General features: G+C 39.5%; 1 protein-coding gene across 1 annotated transcript in view; it reads left to right on the plus strand.

Annotated features, from left to right (window-relative positions):
• EPHA4 (EPH receptor A4) overlaps positions 1–16,126 on the plus strand; it is a 156,386-nt gene that overhangs the window by 1,127 nt on the left and 139,133 nt on the right. The window contains 3 exon segments of the mRNA XM_017876829.1: positions 2,461–2,528; positions 6,624–7,009; positions 7,011–7,285. Coding sequence (XP_017732318.1) covers positions 2,461–2,528; positions 6,624–7,009; positions 7,011–7,285 — 729 coding nt within the window.

The following is a 16,126-nucleotide window of genomic DNA, read 5'->3' on the forward strand; positions in this document are numbered from 1 at the left end:
TGTGTGCGCGCGCGCATGCATGTATGTGTGTGTGCATGTCTGCGTGTGTGTGCATGTCTGCGTGTGTGTGCCTGTGTGTGTGTGCGCGCGCGTGCAACTGCGTGTATGTAGGTGCGCGAATGCCTGCGTGGAAGCGGACGCGGAGGATTGTATGTCTGTTCGCAAATGTCCTGAGTGTGTGCGCGTGTGTTCGAGTGTATGCTCGTGCTGTGTTCCAGAGTATGCTCGTACATCGGCCTGCGTGCATCTAGCCTTACGTCTGTCTCTCATTCTTCTCCTTTCCGGCATCCATCTATCCATCCGTCCGTCCATCCGTCTATCCATCCATCTCTGCATCCATCCATCTCTCCGTGCATCCATCCGTCCGTCTGTCCATGCATCCATCCATAATGCATCCAGCCATGTATCTGTCCGTCCGTCCATCCATCCGTCCCTCCATCCCATCCATCCATCCATCCACCCATTCATCCATCCATCCATCCACCTATCCATCCATCCATTCATCTTACCATCTCTCCAGACATCCGTCCGTCCATCCCTGTGCAATCTGTCGTTTTCTCTGTTCCGAAGGAGGGAGCCAAAAACCAACTTAGCTCAGCCGGTACCCGGAGCTCTCCAGACGGAGGCTCTGAGAGATTTATACACCTGCCCACAGACGTCGCTTGGGAGGAAAGGGGCGCTCTCTCACCCTCTGGGTCTCCCCTATCCTTCCGACGTGGCTTCTGGTGGTTCTGGTGCCATCTCGGCCGCCGCCGCCCCTCGGTCCCTAGGCTTATTCATTCCCCTGAGCGGAATCGTTGATCCCGCGTTCTCCTGGCCACTTCACACACTTGTTAGGACGTCCCCTGAGACCTCTCTCGCCCCAGATGTAAAGACTGTTTTCTTTCTTTCTTTTTTTTAACCACCCCCCCCCCCCGCTTTTTTTTTTCTTTTAGGCAGAAAAACAGTGGGAGCCCAAGACAAAAAGGCGCTGAGAGCCCTAGGCCTCCTGTTGAACGGGAGGGAGGATGTCTTTCCCCTCTCCTCCCCCAATCTCCCCCATCTCCCCCTTCAAAATTAATTCACTTTGTTGCTTTCTATTCCCCATCCACGTTCCTTTCCCCCTTTACCTCCCTTTTCCTACTCCCTCCCTTTTTTTTAAATTGGGTCTTATTGTTTCCTTTGTGTCCTAATCCACCTTACATAAATCCAAATGGATGTAAGCGCGAGCCCTTTCTTCTAGGGACAGAGAGGAGAGAATGGTTGCGGGTGTGGGTGGGGGGAGGGAAGGGGTGGGAACTCCTGGCGGGAGCGACCCAGGGAAGGCTCTACATTTTAAAATCATTAACAGACCCCAGGAATTCAGACTCCCCGGGAAAACTAGGGGAAAGAGACTGATTTTTAACTCCATTGACTTTGAGGTGTAATGAGAGGGAAAGTGGGCAGAATCCAGGGGCATAGGGGTAAGCTTGAGAGTTGGGGTGCGCATGAGCACGGAGGAAGGCTTCCCATTCCCACCCCTCCCCCAGCCTGAGGAGCCAGCCTGGCTGATCAAATTAATAACCCAGTGTTTTCCTTTGAGGTGGGCCTTTCGACACCCAAGACTGCAGATCTCGGTGGGAAAGAGAGGTTTTGAATTCATTGCGTCCTTTTGGATGTTCCCCTTACCTAGCGCTGTTCTAGCCTGAGCGGGGTACCGCAGTTCGGTAGGCTGTCCTCCCTTCCCCCCAAGCTTTGACGCACTCTTAGGTGTAGCACAAGCACACTAAAGCCGTTAAGCAGCACTCCATACCTAAAATTCAAGCCAGTGATTTCCTAGGGGTGGAAGACGAGTCTCTGATTGTCCCCAACACACCTTGAGAAAGAATACTTGAGGTACATTTGCATTCTGATTCTGCACGTCTGGCATTCCCTCTTTCTGAAACTTTGATATTTAAAAAAACAGCGGATACCATATTCATGGACTATTTACTTGGTTGTGGAGGGGAAAATGTTAGGGAGAGCCTTTTCCTGACCCTTTGGATAGGATACTTTCTGATAGAAGAGAGAATTCACTTGTGGCTCTGTCACCCTGATGAGTTATGTGGTCATCTGAAACTTGCAAAAACAAATAATTCTAGTGAATACCAGACAGAGATGAATGCAGATTTTGCTCTGGAGTGCAACTGCTCTACATAGATGTATTTATCTTTTTGAATTGTACTTCAGATTCTCTATTCATCCTTTTTAGAAAAATGAATCAAGTGAGTCCTAGGATGGAATTTTAAATGCTAAGCAAGTTAAACAAATAAGAACCTGCAGATTTAAAGAGGGGGAGAAGATCAAATGAGTAATGATTATTTACATAAGTGAGCCCAAGTTTACGTTTTGATCAGTGTTGGATATGCGCGCCCTCAGCACATATGGAAACGCTCAAGCAAATGGTTTTTGTGTTATTGGCTTTTGCAATTGGAAATTAATCTATTTTCTTTTCTTTTGCAGTTACCTTACTGGATTCCAGATCTGTTCAGGGAGAACTTGGGTGGATAGCAAGCCCTCTGGAAGGAGGGGTAAGTCCTGAGTTGCTCTCTGATCCAAAGGGTAAAAAAGGAGTGATTAGTAACTTTCTGAGAGTCCTAATGGCTTGATTCTTGTTGATTGTGGTGAGGGGGTCAGATTTCCGCTGTGGCCTATGAAGTGAATTACGCTTTGTTGGAGAAATCCTATACTCCCTTTGGATAGCTCTGTCATGGAAGAACTAGAAACCAAAAGGGCAGAAAGGGGTTTCAAAATTAGGAGACTGGTGGAGGCATAGACTTAGATGCCTATTTAAAACTAAAATACCGACAGGAAATATGATCCAGGGACCAAATTAGAATTTATACCTATTACTGTGATGGCCGTGAAGTCCTGACAGGGTTAATTTAAGAGCAATTGTCCTGCTTCCAGATGAAAAAAAAGAATAAATAAAGATATGAGAGAGAAGACATTTCTAATTGTACCTTCATGAACTGCAGGAAGGCTCTGTACCTTGCTCTCACTCTTAAGTCAGCTGCTGTTCTCTTGCACACTGAGAGACAGTCATCTGAACTTATGTCAGAAAAACCCCAAGCTTGTGCATTAATGGTGCTAAATATGAAACGTTTAAGTGTCTGTAATCTTGAAGAATCTTTGAGGATTGAGTAGGCTGGATTATAAAGTCTGAAGAAAGCATCACTTCATTTCTTCTCAAATTTATAACACTTGTCATTACTGCCTCCATCTTACCAGGTCAATGACCACAGTCTCCTACTCCCCCTAAATAACCAGTCAGAATGAATCAGCTTTGGAGAGAAAACAGTACAACATGTAACTGACTTCTGCCAAACTGAAATAACTCTCGAATCCTTTCAGAATTAAACAAATCATCCTACCTTCACAGGCTTGATAGTTTTTGGCCGAGTCAATTGATTAAAAACAATGGGGGTGAAAGATGAGGAGTCTTTACTAGGCAAAAACTATAATTCTAGAACCTGGCGTGGGCTCCACACTGGTCTATTGAATAAAGAATGAAGGATTTTAAAATAAAGATTCATAGAGTCTGTTATCAAGGACATATTTCAGAACTAAGACCAAGCAAGAAAATAGTCATGAAAATGGAGACTTTTAGGCTGTCTTGTTGCAAACAAATTTTGTAATCCACCTGAAATAAAACAGATTGCCCTGTCTTCCTATTTTTCTGCCTGAACTTGACTGTCATTGGTTTGTTCTCTGCTGAAAAATTCTAGTCTGCCCTTAAAACCATCTTTTTAAAGGAGGGAGGAGTGATTGGCAGGCCTCTGGCAGTGTAGACAGGCTGTATTCACCACTGATTGCAGGCAATTGCCCTCATCCTTTGAATGTGAAGAAAGGTACAGCTTTATCTTGGTGAGACTCAGACTCATTGTTAATCCTATACCCTGGAAAGGTCACTGATTCAGGCGAGGCTTTCCCAGGCTATATGTACCAGGGATATTGCTTGGTAGGTTAAAATGTATTAGAACTGCTGGTAAAATTGAGGATGGAAAGTATCAGTACTTGTATTAATAAATTTAATCTGACTCATTTTTCTTACTGGCTGCTTTTAAGTTTGAAGAGAATATACATCTAATGAAATTTTGAACCTGACTTGACACATTTTAGGGTACAGTCCATAGTCTATCTAGTTTCTAGAAAGCTTTTATTGCAATTTAATATGCTGCAGACTTCCTCTTCTTCTTCTTCTTCTTCTTCTTCTTCTTCTTCTTCTTCTTCTTCCTCCTCCTCCTCCTCCTCCTCCAGAGCTGCTGAAAGAGCACCTGGTCACTTTTCTAGACACAAAACTTATTTTGGTTGTCTTCAAGTCTATTTAAAACTATGCAGAGCTGATTGTATACAACCCAGTACTTTTAATGGGCTGGATATAGGCAGGTTTTTTCTTTTTCTTAAATATTAGGCATGTAACATTTTAAGCATTATTGTAAGATAAATGAAATTTTATTTGTATATAAAAGAATTAGTCATTGCAAAATACATAGTAGCCATTGAGAAATTGTGTCAAATTATAAAGGTTAATTAATCTCTAGATTTTATAATTGATGAGGACTTTTTTTCAGGCATAGAGCAAAGGGATGAATTGGATATCTATCAGTGAGGAATGGATTGATCGTCTTTAGAAAGTTCTTTCTAGCTGAGAGTAAAAGCATATGGAGTCTTGATCATTCTAAAATCTCTGCTTGCAGTTAGGACATTTAATGTCTTTATTCACTGTTAACTTGAGATAGTGATTTGGTCTGATAATGACATTTATTTCTTGTTGTTGTTATGTTTAAAAAGTAAAAAACAAACTTTATTTGACAATATCACCCAGGAAAATATAAATTAGAATCAGAGACAATCCATTGTTTGTCTGTAAGAACAACTAAGCAAGACATGAGAATTAGGGAAAGTGATGGCTCCTGATAACATCATTGTAGCAAAAAGCTACTTTCTTGGTAATATTCACTTACAAGAGTACATTGAGTTGCTGACACTGATTGTGAAATATAGAACTAAGGGAGGATTTGTCACTATTCCGGTGAATTGATCAATGTGGTTAGACAATTAAGTTCAGACTGAAAAGTTAATATTAGACCTGAATTATCCTGCATGAACTCTGTAGAGATAGTCTATGTGCCTTCATTGATAAATGTGTTTTTCCATATTCCCATTGTTCTGAGAAGAGAAGCATGCTGAGTAGGTTTTTTTGAAGACGGGAATCTATTTTTGGATTTACATGAATTTCCTAAAATAAGTAAATTACTGGTGATTTTATTGCTTACTGGATAAAAAGAAATTTTCATCACCACAGGGCACTTACCCCTCCTAGTTTCAACTTTTATAATGGTAGCAAATGAAAAGGATACAGAATTTTATGGCTTATGGTCCTTCACATAGTAACATTTCCATCCATTAAGAGTTTTCCAGTGCATAGTTGGGAAACCCGTTAAAAGATGCATTAATGATTCTATGTACTTCCTTGGACTGCATGGAGCTTTAAGTGGAGCTATCACAGAATACAATTTTTTAAAAAACGATCTTTTGTTCCTTCTAATTATATTCATACGTTTGTTAGATACTTCAGCTGATTTATAACAGATCTATATCAATGCGTTACTGTAGATGTTAATGAAAAATTTGAGGCTGCCTAGCAGTCTGGTAGGATCCCCAAAAGTTTGGCTGCTTTTAGGCTTATTTTAAAAAGCTATAATGACAGTGAAACGATTACTTCAGTCACAGTGAATTCTGCTGAATTCAAGTTGTCCCACCATTAGATTCTTTGTGTTAGGAAGTAGAATGCAAAGAAAATGGTGCTATCACCTTTCATTTTCTTGGGCCTTCAGTTGTAAATACCACTTGCTATTTTATTTTAATGTTCATGGAAGAGTTAGAAGCAAAGCATGTCTGTTTTCTAGTTTTGTTATTTGTCTATGTTTTAAAAAGGAGAACATGTACACATTTTTTCATTGAATACACACTCTTGAAAAGTTGTCTACTATTATAAATGATAGCATATTTGAGAAATCCAGCCATAAAATTTACTCCCTGTCTTCCTAGGATTACTGAAACCAGAATGGCGGGATTTTCTTTTCCCCTTTAAAGAGTAGCGAGGGTGCCAAAAAAATCAATTGCCTTTTTAAGGTATTAGAGCCCAAAGTTCTGACAGGAGCACTACTAATTAACTGATAATTGTCTTCCTTTGGCAAGCTCTACTCTTCCTGCCCTTAATTTGCAGGTCTCTGCTCAGTGGTTGAAACAATACACATACTAGTTTTTCATTTATGAGTAAATTTGAACTGTTGCCACTTGAAATTGTAGCTGTTGTAATAGGTGAATTTGAGGTTGTTGGACCACCACAAGGAACCGCTGAGAACTCACAAGCAGTAAATCCACCATTGCCTCTGGATTTCAGGCAAAAGATTGAAACAATTAAAAAACAAAAAAACACTTCCTCAATAAAATATTATCTTATCTCCCATAAGATCCTTTATTAGTGATGATTGGTGCTCAGTAGTTTGCTTCATTATTGAAAGGAAAATAATCAGGTGTCCTCTGAGAATAAAATGGGATTGACAAATCACTGCATGATGAAACTTTGTGGTTGATACATCTGCTTTGGATCTTTGCAGTGGGAGGAAGTGAGTATCATGGATGAAAAAAATACGCCAATCCGAACCTACCAAGTGTGCAATGTGATGGAACCCAGCCAGAATAACTGGCTACGAACTGATTGGATCACCCGAGAAGGGGCTCAGAGAGTATATATTGAGATTAAATTCACCTTGAGGGACTGCAATAGTCTTCCGGGCGTCATGGGGACTTGCAAGGAGACGTTTAACCTGTACTACTATGAATCAGACAACGACAAAGAGCGTTTCATCAGAGAGAACCAGTTTGTCAAAATTGACACCATTGCTGCTGATGAGAGCTTCACCCAAGTGGACATTGGTGACAGAATCATGAAGCTGAACACCGAGATCCGGGATGTAGGGCCATTAAGCAAAAGGGGTTTTACCTGGCTTTTCAGGATGTGGGGCCTGCATCGCCCTGGTATCAGTCCGTGTGTTCTATAAAAAGTGTCCACTCACAGTCCGCAATCTGGCCCAGTTTCCCGACACCATCACAGGGGCTGATACGTCTTCCCTGGTGGAAGTTCGAGGCTCCTGTGTCAACAACTCAGAAGAGAAGGATGTGCCAAAAATGTACTGTGGGGCAGATGGTGAATGGCTGGTACCCATTGGCAACTGTCTATGCAACGCTGGGCATGAGGAGCGGAGCGGAGAATGCCAAGGTAAGAGGGTCCATATTGTAGTTTTTTCACTGGGGCTTAGTGCAAGTAATTAAATCAGAGATGAGACTAAATGGAGTAAAGCCAGTAATTAGCAGCCCCTGTGGGATATGGTGGGACATAGGGGTCTAATGAGTAAGTGCTATAGCTCCAGGTGGCAAAGCTAAGACGTTTCTAATACTGACAAAATAAATGATGCTGGTGTAATCAGCAGAAAGCCAAACACATTTGCTAACAGGCACTTAGATCTGAACTGGCTTGATGCGCCCTCTGAAATGTAAATGAACAAGCTGAAGAAACAGCCTTGATTGATCCTTACTTAAGGAGGGCGGACACATTTTTGAGCCATAGTTTTCCTGTCTATGGACTTGGTAAAATGACAAAGATTGTAAATATCTCCCATCTTCTGCATATGTGCGTGAATGATCTAAATGTGAAATTAGGATTAAGTTGTTCCAGTTCCTGCCCACTGATTAAAATCGAGTGAAGAAAATCCATTTTTTCTTTCTGCCTTGTGGACGGGTGGAGATGCGACCCAACGAAGTGGAGGCATTGCTTCAAGTACATTCTGTTCCCTGAGCACCCACTGATGGGTTCTCTAAATGAAATCAATCTTGATGAAAGACCTCTTTATTTCTCTTAGGAGGTGATAATAAAGCAAGCAAGAGTCTTCTTATTTGATCCGTGGTCAGAAGCAATAGCAAATTGGGTCACAATTTGCTATTGATTTCAGTTATTGAGTTTTTGAAGAAATCTATGTATTTTTATCATGTTAATTACTACTTACCGTATTACTAAGTGAATTTTTTTTTCTCACCTAAGGTTCAGTGTATGCAATTTATTCTTGCCTTATTACCCCTTCCTGACAGAATACTGGGGAGTGTATAAAGTCCCTTGCTTTACAGAAGCTTTGTATCTGAGTAAGAGATGAGAGTAATTCCTATTTATACAGATTGTTTGTCATGTATTTAATAAGACTTAAGACTGCCTTTTATTCCAAGTTTTTGTCTTGCTTGGTATTTGTTTTTATAATAGTAGTTATCAATAGTCTGCGGCTGCCAATCCTGTTATGGTTACTACTAAATAGTTAGAATGTAATTCTGGTCTCATCTATGAAACAATCAGATTTATCTTTTCTCTGGGTAATTGTTGAGCTGTAGATGGCATTGCCACATGGTTCATCTGATTTGGTGATTAAACAGCCTGAAATAACTGACTGCCAAACAATTTGTCTGGCATTTCAACCATCTTAATGACAGGGTGGGATTAACTATGGGGTAATTCACTTGATTGACTGAAAATCCAGTTATAACCTGAAGAAAATTGCGTTTTTGGTCATTTGGTATCATAAAGTTACGTGTTACTCCTTTCATAGTTTACACTTTTCTGAAGTGGCATTCCTGCTTAGTTATAGTATTTCTAGGAGTAACTAACAGTCAATGTTCTTTCATTTTGTTGTAAATAGAATAAAGAGTGGCTGTCTTTTCTGTTGATTCAGAGTTAAAATTTTTTTAAAAAAAGGAAAATATGTAAATTTAAAAGTTTACAAGTTGGAATTCAAGGATTTTTAAAATAGAGATTAATGCCTCGATTTTTTGTTTGCTCTCGACTTAGCAACTGCTAGATAAGCTGTACCGAATTGATACCCCAAAGTATATTCCGGTATTAATATAAGAAAATATGTGAGTGCATTGTTGCTGGCACCTAAATTACTATGATCATAGCAGGAACAGTGAAATGAGCAGGGCAATGACATGCCATCCCATTTTAGAGTAAATTATTCTGCCTTTTCCGTTTTGTAGGACAGGACCTGCACATCTTCACATGTCAAGATTCTTATATATATTTTAAGTAAAACAACACTGGCTTCCATTTTCTGCTAAAATGTTCATTCTCAGGGTTAGCACATCTTCGTGTATCTAATGTCATTGATTGTCAATTGTCACAGAGCCCAGTACCTCATACACTGCTACACTGTGAAACTCCTTGACATTTTACAACCAAAATTAGAAAGAAAAGAGAAAAGATGGTGGGGAAAGTGAATATAAAGGCAATTGAACATTTTTCTGGTTTGCTTTATGGAAATAGTCTTGGGGATCCAGTTAATCACGTGGTTCCTCGAAGGGGAGGAATTCAGGGTTTCAAATCTAGTCCACTTCCGAGCAAGCTGTTCCCAACACGAGGCCAGATATTTAACAGAAGAAGAAAGTGGATTGAGTCGTTTTTGAGAAACTTCAGTGTTTTCAGGCGTGTCGACCAAGTTTGTTTTGTTTTGCTTTTATTTTGTTTTGTTATTTTGAATTTTTTTCCCTGTTAATAAAATGATTAACTCTTTCAAGACACTTTTTGCGCAAGACCTTGCACTTTGGTTGTTTGTTTCTATTATTGCCATGTGAAAATTTCTGATGAAGTTAGGTAAGAAAAAACTTGAATGACAAAGGATTCCAAGCTTGAGTGGGACTTTTAAAAGATGACTTGAGACACTAAAAGTCTTGGGAGTAATAAAAATGGTTGGTCCTATCCTTGATATCGTGACAGGCATCAAGAGTAGCACCCAGGCACAATGGAAAGAATATAGAGACAAGGAAAGATGTATGAATTTGGTCACTTAGCTAGATGACCTTGAGCATGTTTCTTAAGCCCTGTGAACATTGGTTTGTTCATCCATAAAATGGGATGATAATAGTTACATTTAGTTTACAGACTTGCGATGAGGACTTGGGGTTGTAAGATTGGTAAAAGTCACCTCATAGACCATGCAACAACTTGATACTAGCATTTCTGTTGTCATTGTGCTCTTCCCAAGGTCATAGCTGTTGACTTTTAAGAGTGTTGAGTTGAAATAGTAAAAGGAAAATCCCTGACCACTCCTTGACATCAAGGCTAAAGATAGGAAGCATCTCCCTCCTTTGCCCTGACAAATAATAATATACATTTTCACACTTCGTATTGCAAATATTATTTGGAGGATGTCATTTTTTTTTCCTTGTTGGTAGGAAAGATAACTTTCCTTTGAACAAGAGAAAAGTGACTTGTGGATAGGACAAGAAAGAGGGTGTAAAGAAAGCTTAAGAAGGAATATAAAGGAAAACTGGCCAAGTCTTCAGAACTCTGGCAGCAGGTTCCTCCCCAATTGTCTTTTCAATGGTTCTACTGTGGCAGGACAAATAGAAGAACAGGTGAAAGGTCACCTACTTCCTCATCCATCTTCCTTGGGGTCCGGGAGGTCAGAGCGAAGATTGATTAAGATCTTAAATGTTTGACAAAGGATCCTTGGGCAAAAATGGGCAGGGCGGGCGGGGGCCTGGGGTGTGCTGTTGTTTGACTCTAACCCTGATCATCCACTGGAATCGTCAAAGGACCTTGGGGACAGAACTACACTTCCTCTTGCAGTTCCTACCCCCAGCAGTACATGCTAATGGAGAGGAAGGATGAGGGCAGGGGGATGGTGGGTTTGCCCTCTGAAGCAGCTGCAAGTTCATTCTTCTCTTGAATAACATTTTCTGAAATGATTTGGCTTGGTCTCAGTAGAACAACAATGTGTGTGAGCTCCTTACCCATCTTCTCAAGGAGAATGTATCCCAGGAGTTAGCAGCCCTTTGAACTTGCCTAGTGATTGGATGCAGAGGATAATATAATTATTCTAGTTAGTCCTGCTTCCAGGCCACATCAGACTGTTGGAAAAAGGAAACAAAATCCACTTCAGACATCTCCTTCCGGACAGACACACCCCTAATGAAGAAGTGTTCCAGATGTTTTACAGGACTGTTTTCATTACTTTAGAAATATTAAGCAGAAGGAAGAGAGGAAAATATTCTATTAAATTTTTAAAATTTATTTTTATTATTTGTTTTTTAATATAAGAGATGAGGTCTCACTATATTTCCTAGGCTGGTCTTGAACTCCTGGCCTCAAGTGATCCTCCTACCTCAGCGTCTCAAAGTGCTGGGATTACAAGGTGTGAGCTACCACACCCAGCCAAAAATATTCTCTATTAGCTTATTTTTTGCCTAATTAAAAGCTGAAAATGAAAGGACAGCTCCAGATTTTCTCTTTGGGAAATATTAATCAGCACTTTTCAGAGCATACCTGTAAAAATAATACCAATAAAAAGAAAATATTATTTTGGAGTCACTCTTAAGGCCAAATAATTACAACTATGACAAAATTAAGCTAGGTAAGAATCAAGCCTTGCTGAAGTATACAATTTTGTTGTATATTGAAGTCATCAATATTAAAATGTGTTCATATCAACTAAAGGTATCATATTAAAAGCTTTTAAAAGAAAGAACAAGATAGAAATGTTCTAATGGTTTTAAAATAAACAGACTTGTGCTCTGAAAAGACGAAGAGAGCTATGTCAAAAAACTGATTACTTTTTTTTTCTCAAATATGCTATAGAAGGAGCTAGGAGAAAGAAGTAATGGAAAGGAAGTATTTAAAATCTAGTTCACAGAGATGCTGCTTCATATCCTTTGCACTGTTGAAATTTTTCCTCTACCTTTGAATCATGTCATTAAGAATCAATTGCTTGAATCACATGGCTGCTTTTATCTCTGTCTTTGAAGCATGGCTGTGATCTTTGAAAAATGTAATTCTTTATCTATAAGAAGAGCAGCATTTAATTATTGTCCTTTTTCTGTTATGCTTTTTTTTTCCTCTTTGTGTGACCAGGCTGCCTTTTGTGAGTGTGAATCACGCAATAGTCTCTATTTGGGGTTCACCAAAGCATCGCATAGGAATTATCTCAGTTAGGGATTTTTGAATATGGTATTCAAGAGTTGATGACTTATTTTAGTCTAACTGAGCTTCTTTGTATCTTTCAGAAATGAATTAAGACATAATTATTCTATTAAGATTTGAGCCTCTAAGAAAAAGCCTTATTGAGTGGTTTGTCAGTCACTGCTGTGCAAAGCAGAGGTGGTCATAATATAAGTTTGACTTTCACATAACTGAACTTTACTACTTAATGAGGGGGGAAGGATAATTGGTAAATTTAACATTGGCAAAGGACTGAATGCTTGTCAGATAAACTTCTCGTATAGAATTACATGAAGTAAAAATTGTAAGTCTTCCACTCCCTGCCCACACACACACACACACACACACACCCACACCCACCATATATACACACACGCAATGTTCAAAAGCTTACATTTTACAAGTTACCATTTTTCACAATTTGGCAGGCAACTCAAATATAGCCATATACATGTATTTTTAAAATAATAGATGGAATCATCCTTGTAATTGTCATCCTGTTTTAATGATGCTTGACTGTCATAGATATCACTGTATATTAGAGAATATAGCTTTTCTCAATTCTCCTTCATTGAAGATTAATATTCTGTAGTATAAGTATGCCATGCTTTATTTGATCTTTTCCTTATTGGTAGATATCTAGGTTATTTCAGTATTTCCTGGTAATATTTTTAAACTAACACTTTAATTTGTAATCATATATGTATGTTTTTGTTAAAACATTGAATGATTAACATTGCTTTGTTATTTTTCTGCCTTTATCTTGGACATATGAATTGAGGAGAACTTCCTTATGAGAATGTCAGTGGGGGGAGCATTAGGCGTAACCAGAGTAGTAACATCAGTGATGAGTATGGAACATATGGTGTTTCATTAAATGTCCATTGAATGAATGAATGACTGAATGTATAAGAAATAGCGGCCTGTTTCACATATAACAAATATTTGGTGGAGTTAGGTTTCATGGAGTCAACATGATATATTAAAATCTTTGCATGCGACTAATGTATTAATGAGGTCCTTGTCCATGATTTCTACTCAATTTGGTCCTTTTTAAATCATGTTTATGAATCTTCTTTACATCTACACCTTCAAAATTCTCTGCAGCACATGAAGTGAACATACAGTTAGCACAAAATGGCCAGTACCTGCATTTGGAGTTGAGCCACTTCATCAGATGTGCAATTGTAGACACTAACTTAGCTTCCCTAACCTTGAGTTCATATTTGCAAATTGGTGGCAATAATATATTATTATATATGACACACATATGTGCATGAATGTATGAAGGGCCTGGCACAGTGCTTAGAATCATTAAAATGCTTAGAAAGTGAAAATTGTTACTCTTATTTTTATTGTTGTTAGATAGAAATATGGTGACAATATGGGCTGTTTGATCAATCCAACAAATAAACCATTTCATTTAGGTTCCAGAGTAGAGAGTTTGTTTGTTTGGTTTTGATCTTTTGAGGAGACAATGGTGACAAATACAGGGAAGAGTGAAGGGATGGTACCAAATGGCTGCCCTTGTCTACATTGATCCAATCCTCTGTGCCCCAAGTCACTGTTGTCCTCAGTGTGGTCCAGCTATGTTCCCCAAGACCCTTTCATGTGCTCTGCAAGGTCAAAACTTTCTTAATAACACTAAGATGTTATTTGCCTTTTTTTCTAATTCTCTCGTGAGTGAACAGTGGAGTTTTCTAGAAGCTAACTGATGTATGATAATGTTATTAAGTTGAATACAGAAACAAATATAGTGATCCCCTTTAACTTTGGGGGATATTTCCAAGACCCTCAATAGATGCTGAAAGCTCAAATAGTACCAAACCCTTATACACTATGTTTTTTCCTATACATATGTACCTATGCTAAAGTTTAAGCTATAAATTAAGCACAGTAAGAGAATGCCAACAACAATAATAAAATAGAACAATTATAACAATATATTTTAATAAAAATTATGTGCATATAGCCTCCATCGTTTTTTCTATCCCTGTCTCAAAAATATCTTACTGTACTGTACCTTTGGTAGGCAAAACCACAGAAAGCCAAGTCATGGGAATGATGAGACTACTGTGAAAGAATCTGATTGTCCTCTATTAAGCCAGACATTCAAGAAACATGAAAAAAAAAAAAAAAGTAGCGGCTGGGCGCAGTGGCTCACGCCTGTAATCCCAACACTTTGGGAGGCCGAGGCAGGTGGATCATGAGGTCAGGAGTTTAAGACCAGCCTGGCCAATATGGTAAAACCCCATCTCTATCTGAAAAAAAAAAAAAAAAAAAAAAATTAGCTGGGCCTGGTGGCGGAGCTTTTAGTTTGTCCAACAGCCTTCGCCGGAGCCTGAGCAGGAGAAATCGTTTGAACTGAGAAGGTGGAGGTTGGTTGTAGTGAACGCAAAGATCTCAAGCCACTTCACTCCAGCGGCGATAGAGCAAGAACTGTCAAAAAAAGAAGAAGGAAGGAAGCGAAGGAGGGAGGGAAGGGAGGAGGGAGGGGAGGGAGGGAGGGAAGGAAGGAAGGAAGGAAAGGAAGGAAGAAGAAAGGAAGAAGGAAGGAAGGAAAGAGAGAAGGAAGTAAAACAATGCACTTTTCTCACTAAGTTTTACTTTGTTTTGGGCAACCATGTTTAAAATAGCTATTTGTGTAACTGTAATGAGTTAAATTAGTGTTATTTTTCAAAGAAATTTGAGATAATAAAAACTTCAGTTTCTAGTTGCAATTGTGATTGGTAAATATTATAGTTATACCACACACATGAAAAACATTATTGATAATTTTTGAGAGTGTAAGGTAAGGGGTTCCGAGCTAAAAAGGATGAGAACAGGGGCATCTAGGTTCACACCTTTTGGAAAGGTAAGCAATAGACTGCATTTCTGCAGGTCATGGAGAGGCTTTAAAAATGAAAACGAAATCAGAAAGCTCTGAAAACTTTTTCACAATCTAGGAGACTTAGGTAGTTTAGAAGAATGACATTTTATTTACTCAACCCTCTAGACGTTTCTATAAAATTAGGCAGCAATTTATAGCTCTTGGCTTTTTAAAAAGTGGTTATCTGTGTCCAATAACATGGCTCAGTGCTCCCTTCAGTTTTACTGTGCTTGTGAGAAGGAATGATTAAAGAAGGCCTCAGCTGTCCCCTGGACCCTGAGAAACTCTATCTTTTTCACTTAAGGCATAAAAGCTTTCTCCCTGAATCCCGTTACAGCTGGTACCCCTGAGCTGTTTTGGGGAGGAGAACAGGTGAGGTCACTTGGTTTTGTGATCTGGAGGGTAATTAAGAATCCCATGACTAAATGAACATTTGATGAATATTCAGGGTCTATTTCTTTTTCCTGGGAAACACACATGTTGGTACTGCTTACAACTCCCTTTGGAGACCCCAGCCTTTTCTGGGTGAATGCAGGTCGTCAGCTGTCTGCCCAGCCCTGCAGTTCCAGGCAGCAGATTCTTCATTTGCATATTCTGTATTCGCCCTCACGCAAAACAGCACACCCATTTCCCCCTTTCACAAAGGCAATGAGGGCTTTGGAAACCCCAGCCAAAATCTCCTTCTGTTTACGCAGAGCCCAATGATTTAGACACCATGCAAATTAATTCGGTTTTGATTTGAATGCTTCCAGAGATCAGGGGTACGAGGCAAAGAGGAGACTATTTGCACAGTGCTCTTTGTATGCACCCTCTGCCCCCAGTGTGGCTGGCTGTCACTCTCCGGCCCCCCTGCCCCATGCTAAATAACCCAAGTCCCTGCTGCTCATTTCATTTTGACCTTTGGAAAAGGAACCCAGCCTGGGTGAATCCCTTGGCTTGTCTGTTTAATGACAGCTTCAGCTGGAATCTTGCTGTTCTTTCTGAGGTGGGAGGGGATGGCACTATTCAGATTATGCTAGGAATGTTCAGAAGTGTCCCAACAAAGCACTTTAAAAAATTGTAAAGTAAGAAGATACAATTCTTTGAAAAAGAATGGTCAGAGCTCAGGAAGTTCGGAAAATAGGCTTTAGGTCACTAATGGGCTGGAGTCCATTCACGCCATCAATGAGTACATATTTAAAATCTATGATGTACAAATCACCACTGAGATTTTC

Source organism: Rhinopithecus bieti, unplaced genomic scaffold, assembly GCF_001698545.2.
Source record: "Rhinopithecus bieti isolate Rb0 unplaced genomic scaffold, ASM169854v2 scaffold_10315, whole genome shotgun sequence".
In the NCBI taxonomy this organism is placed as follows: domain Eukaryota; kingdom Metazoa; phylum Chordata; class Mammalia; order Primates; family Cercopithecidae; genus Rhinopithecus; species Rhinopithecus bieti.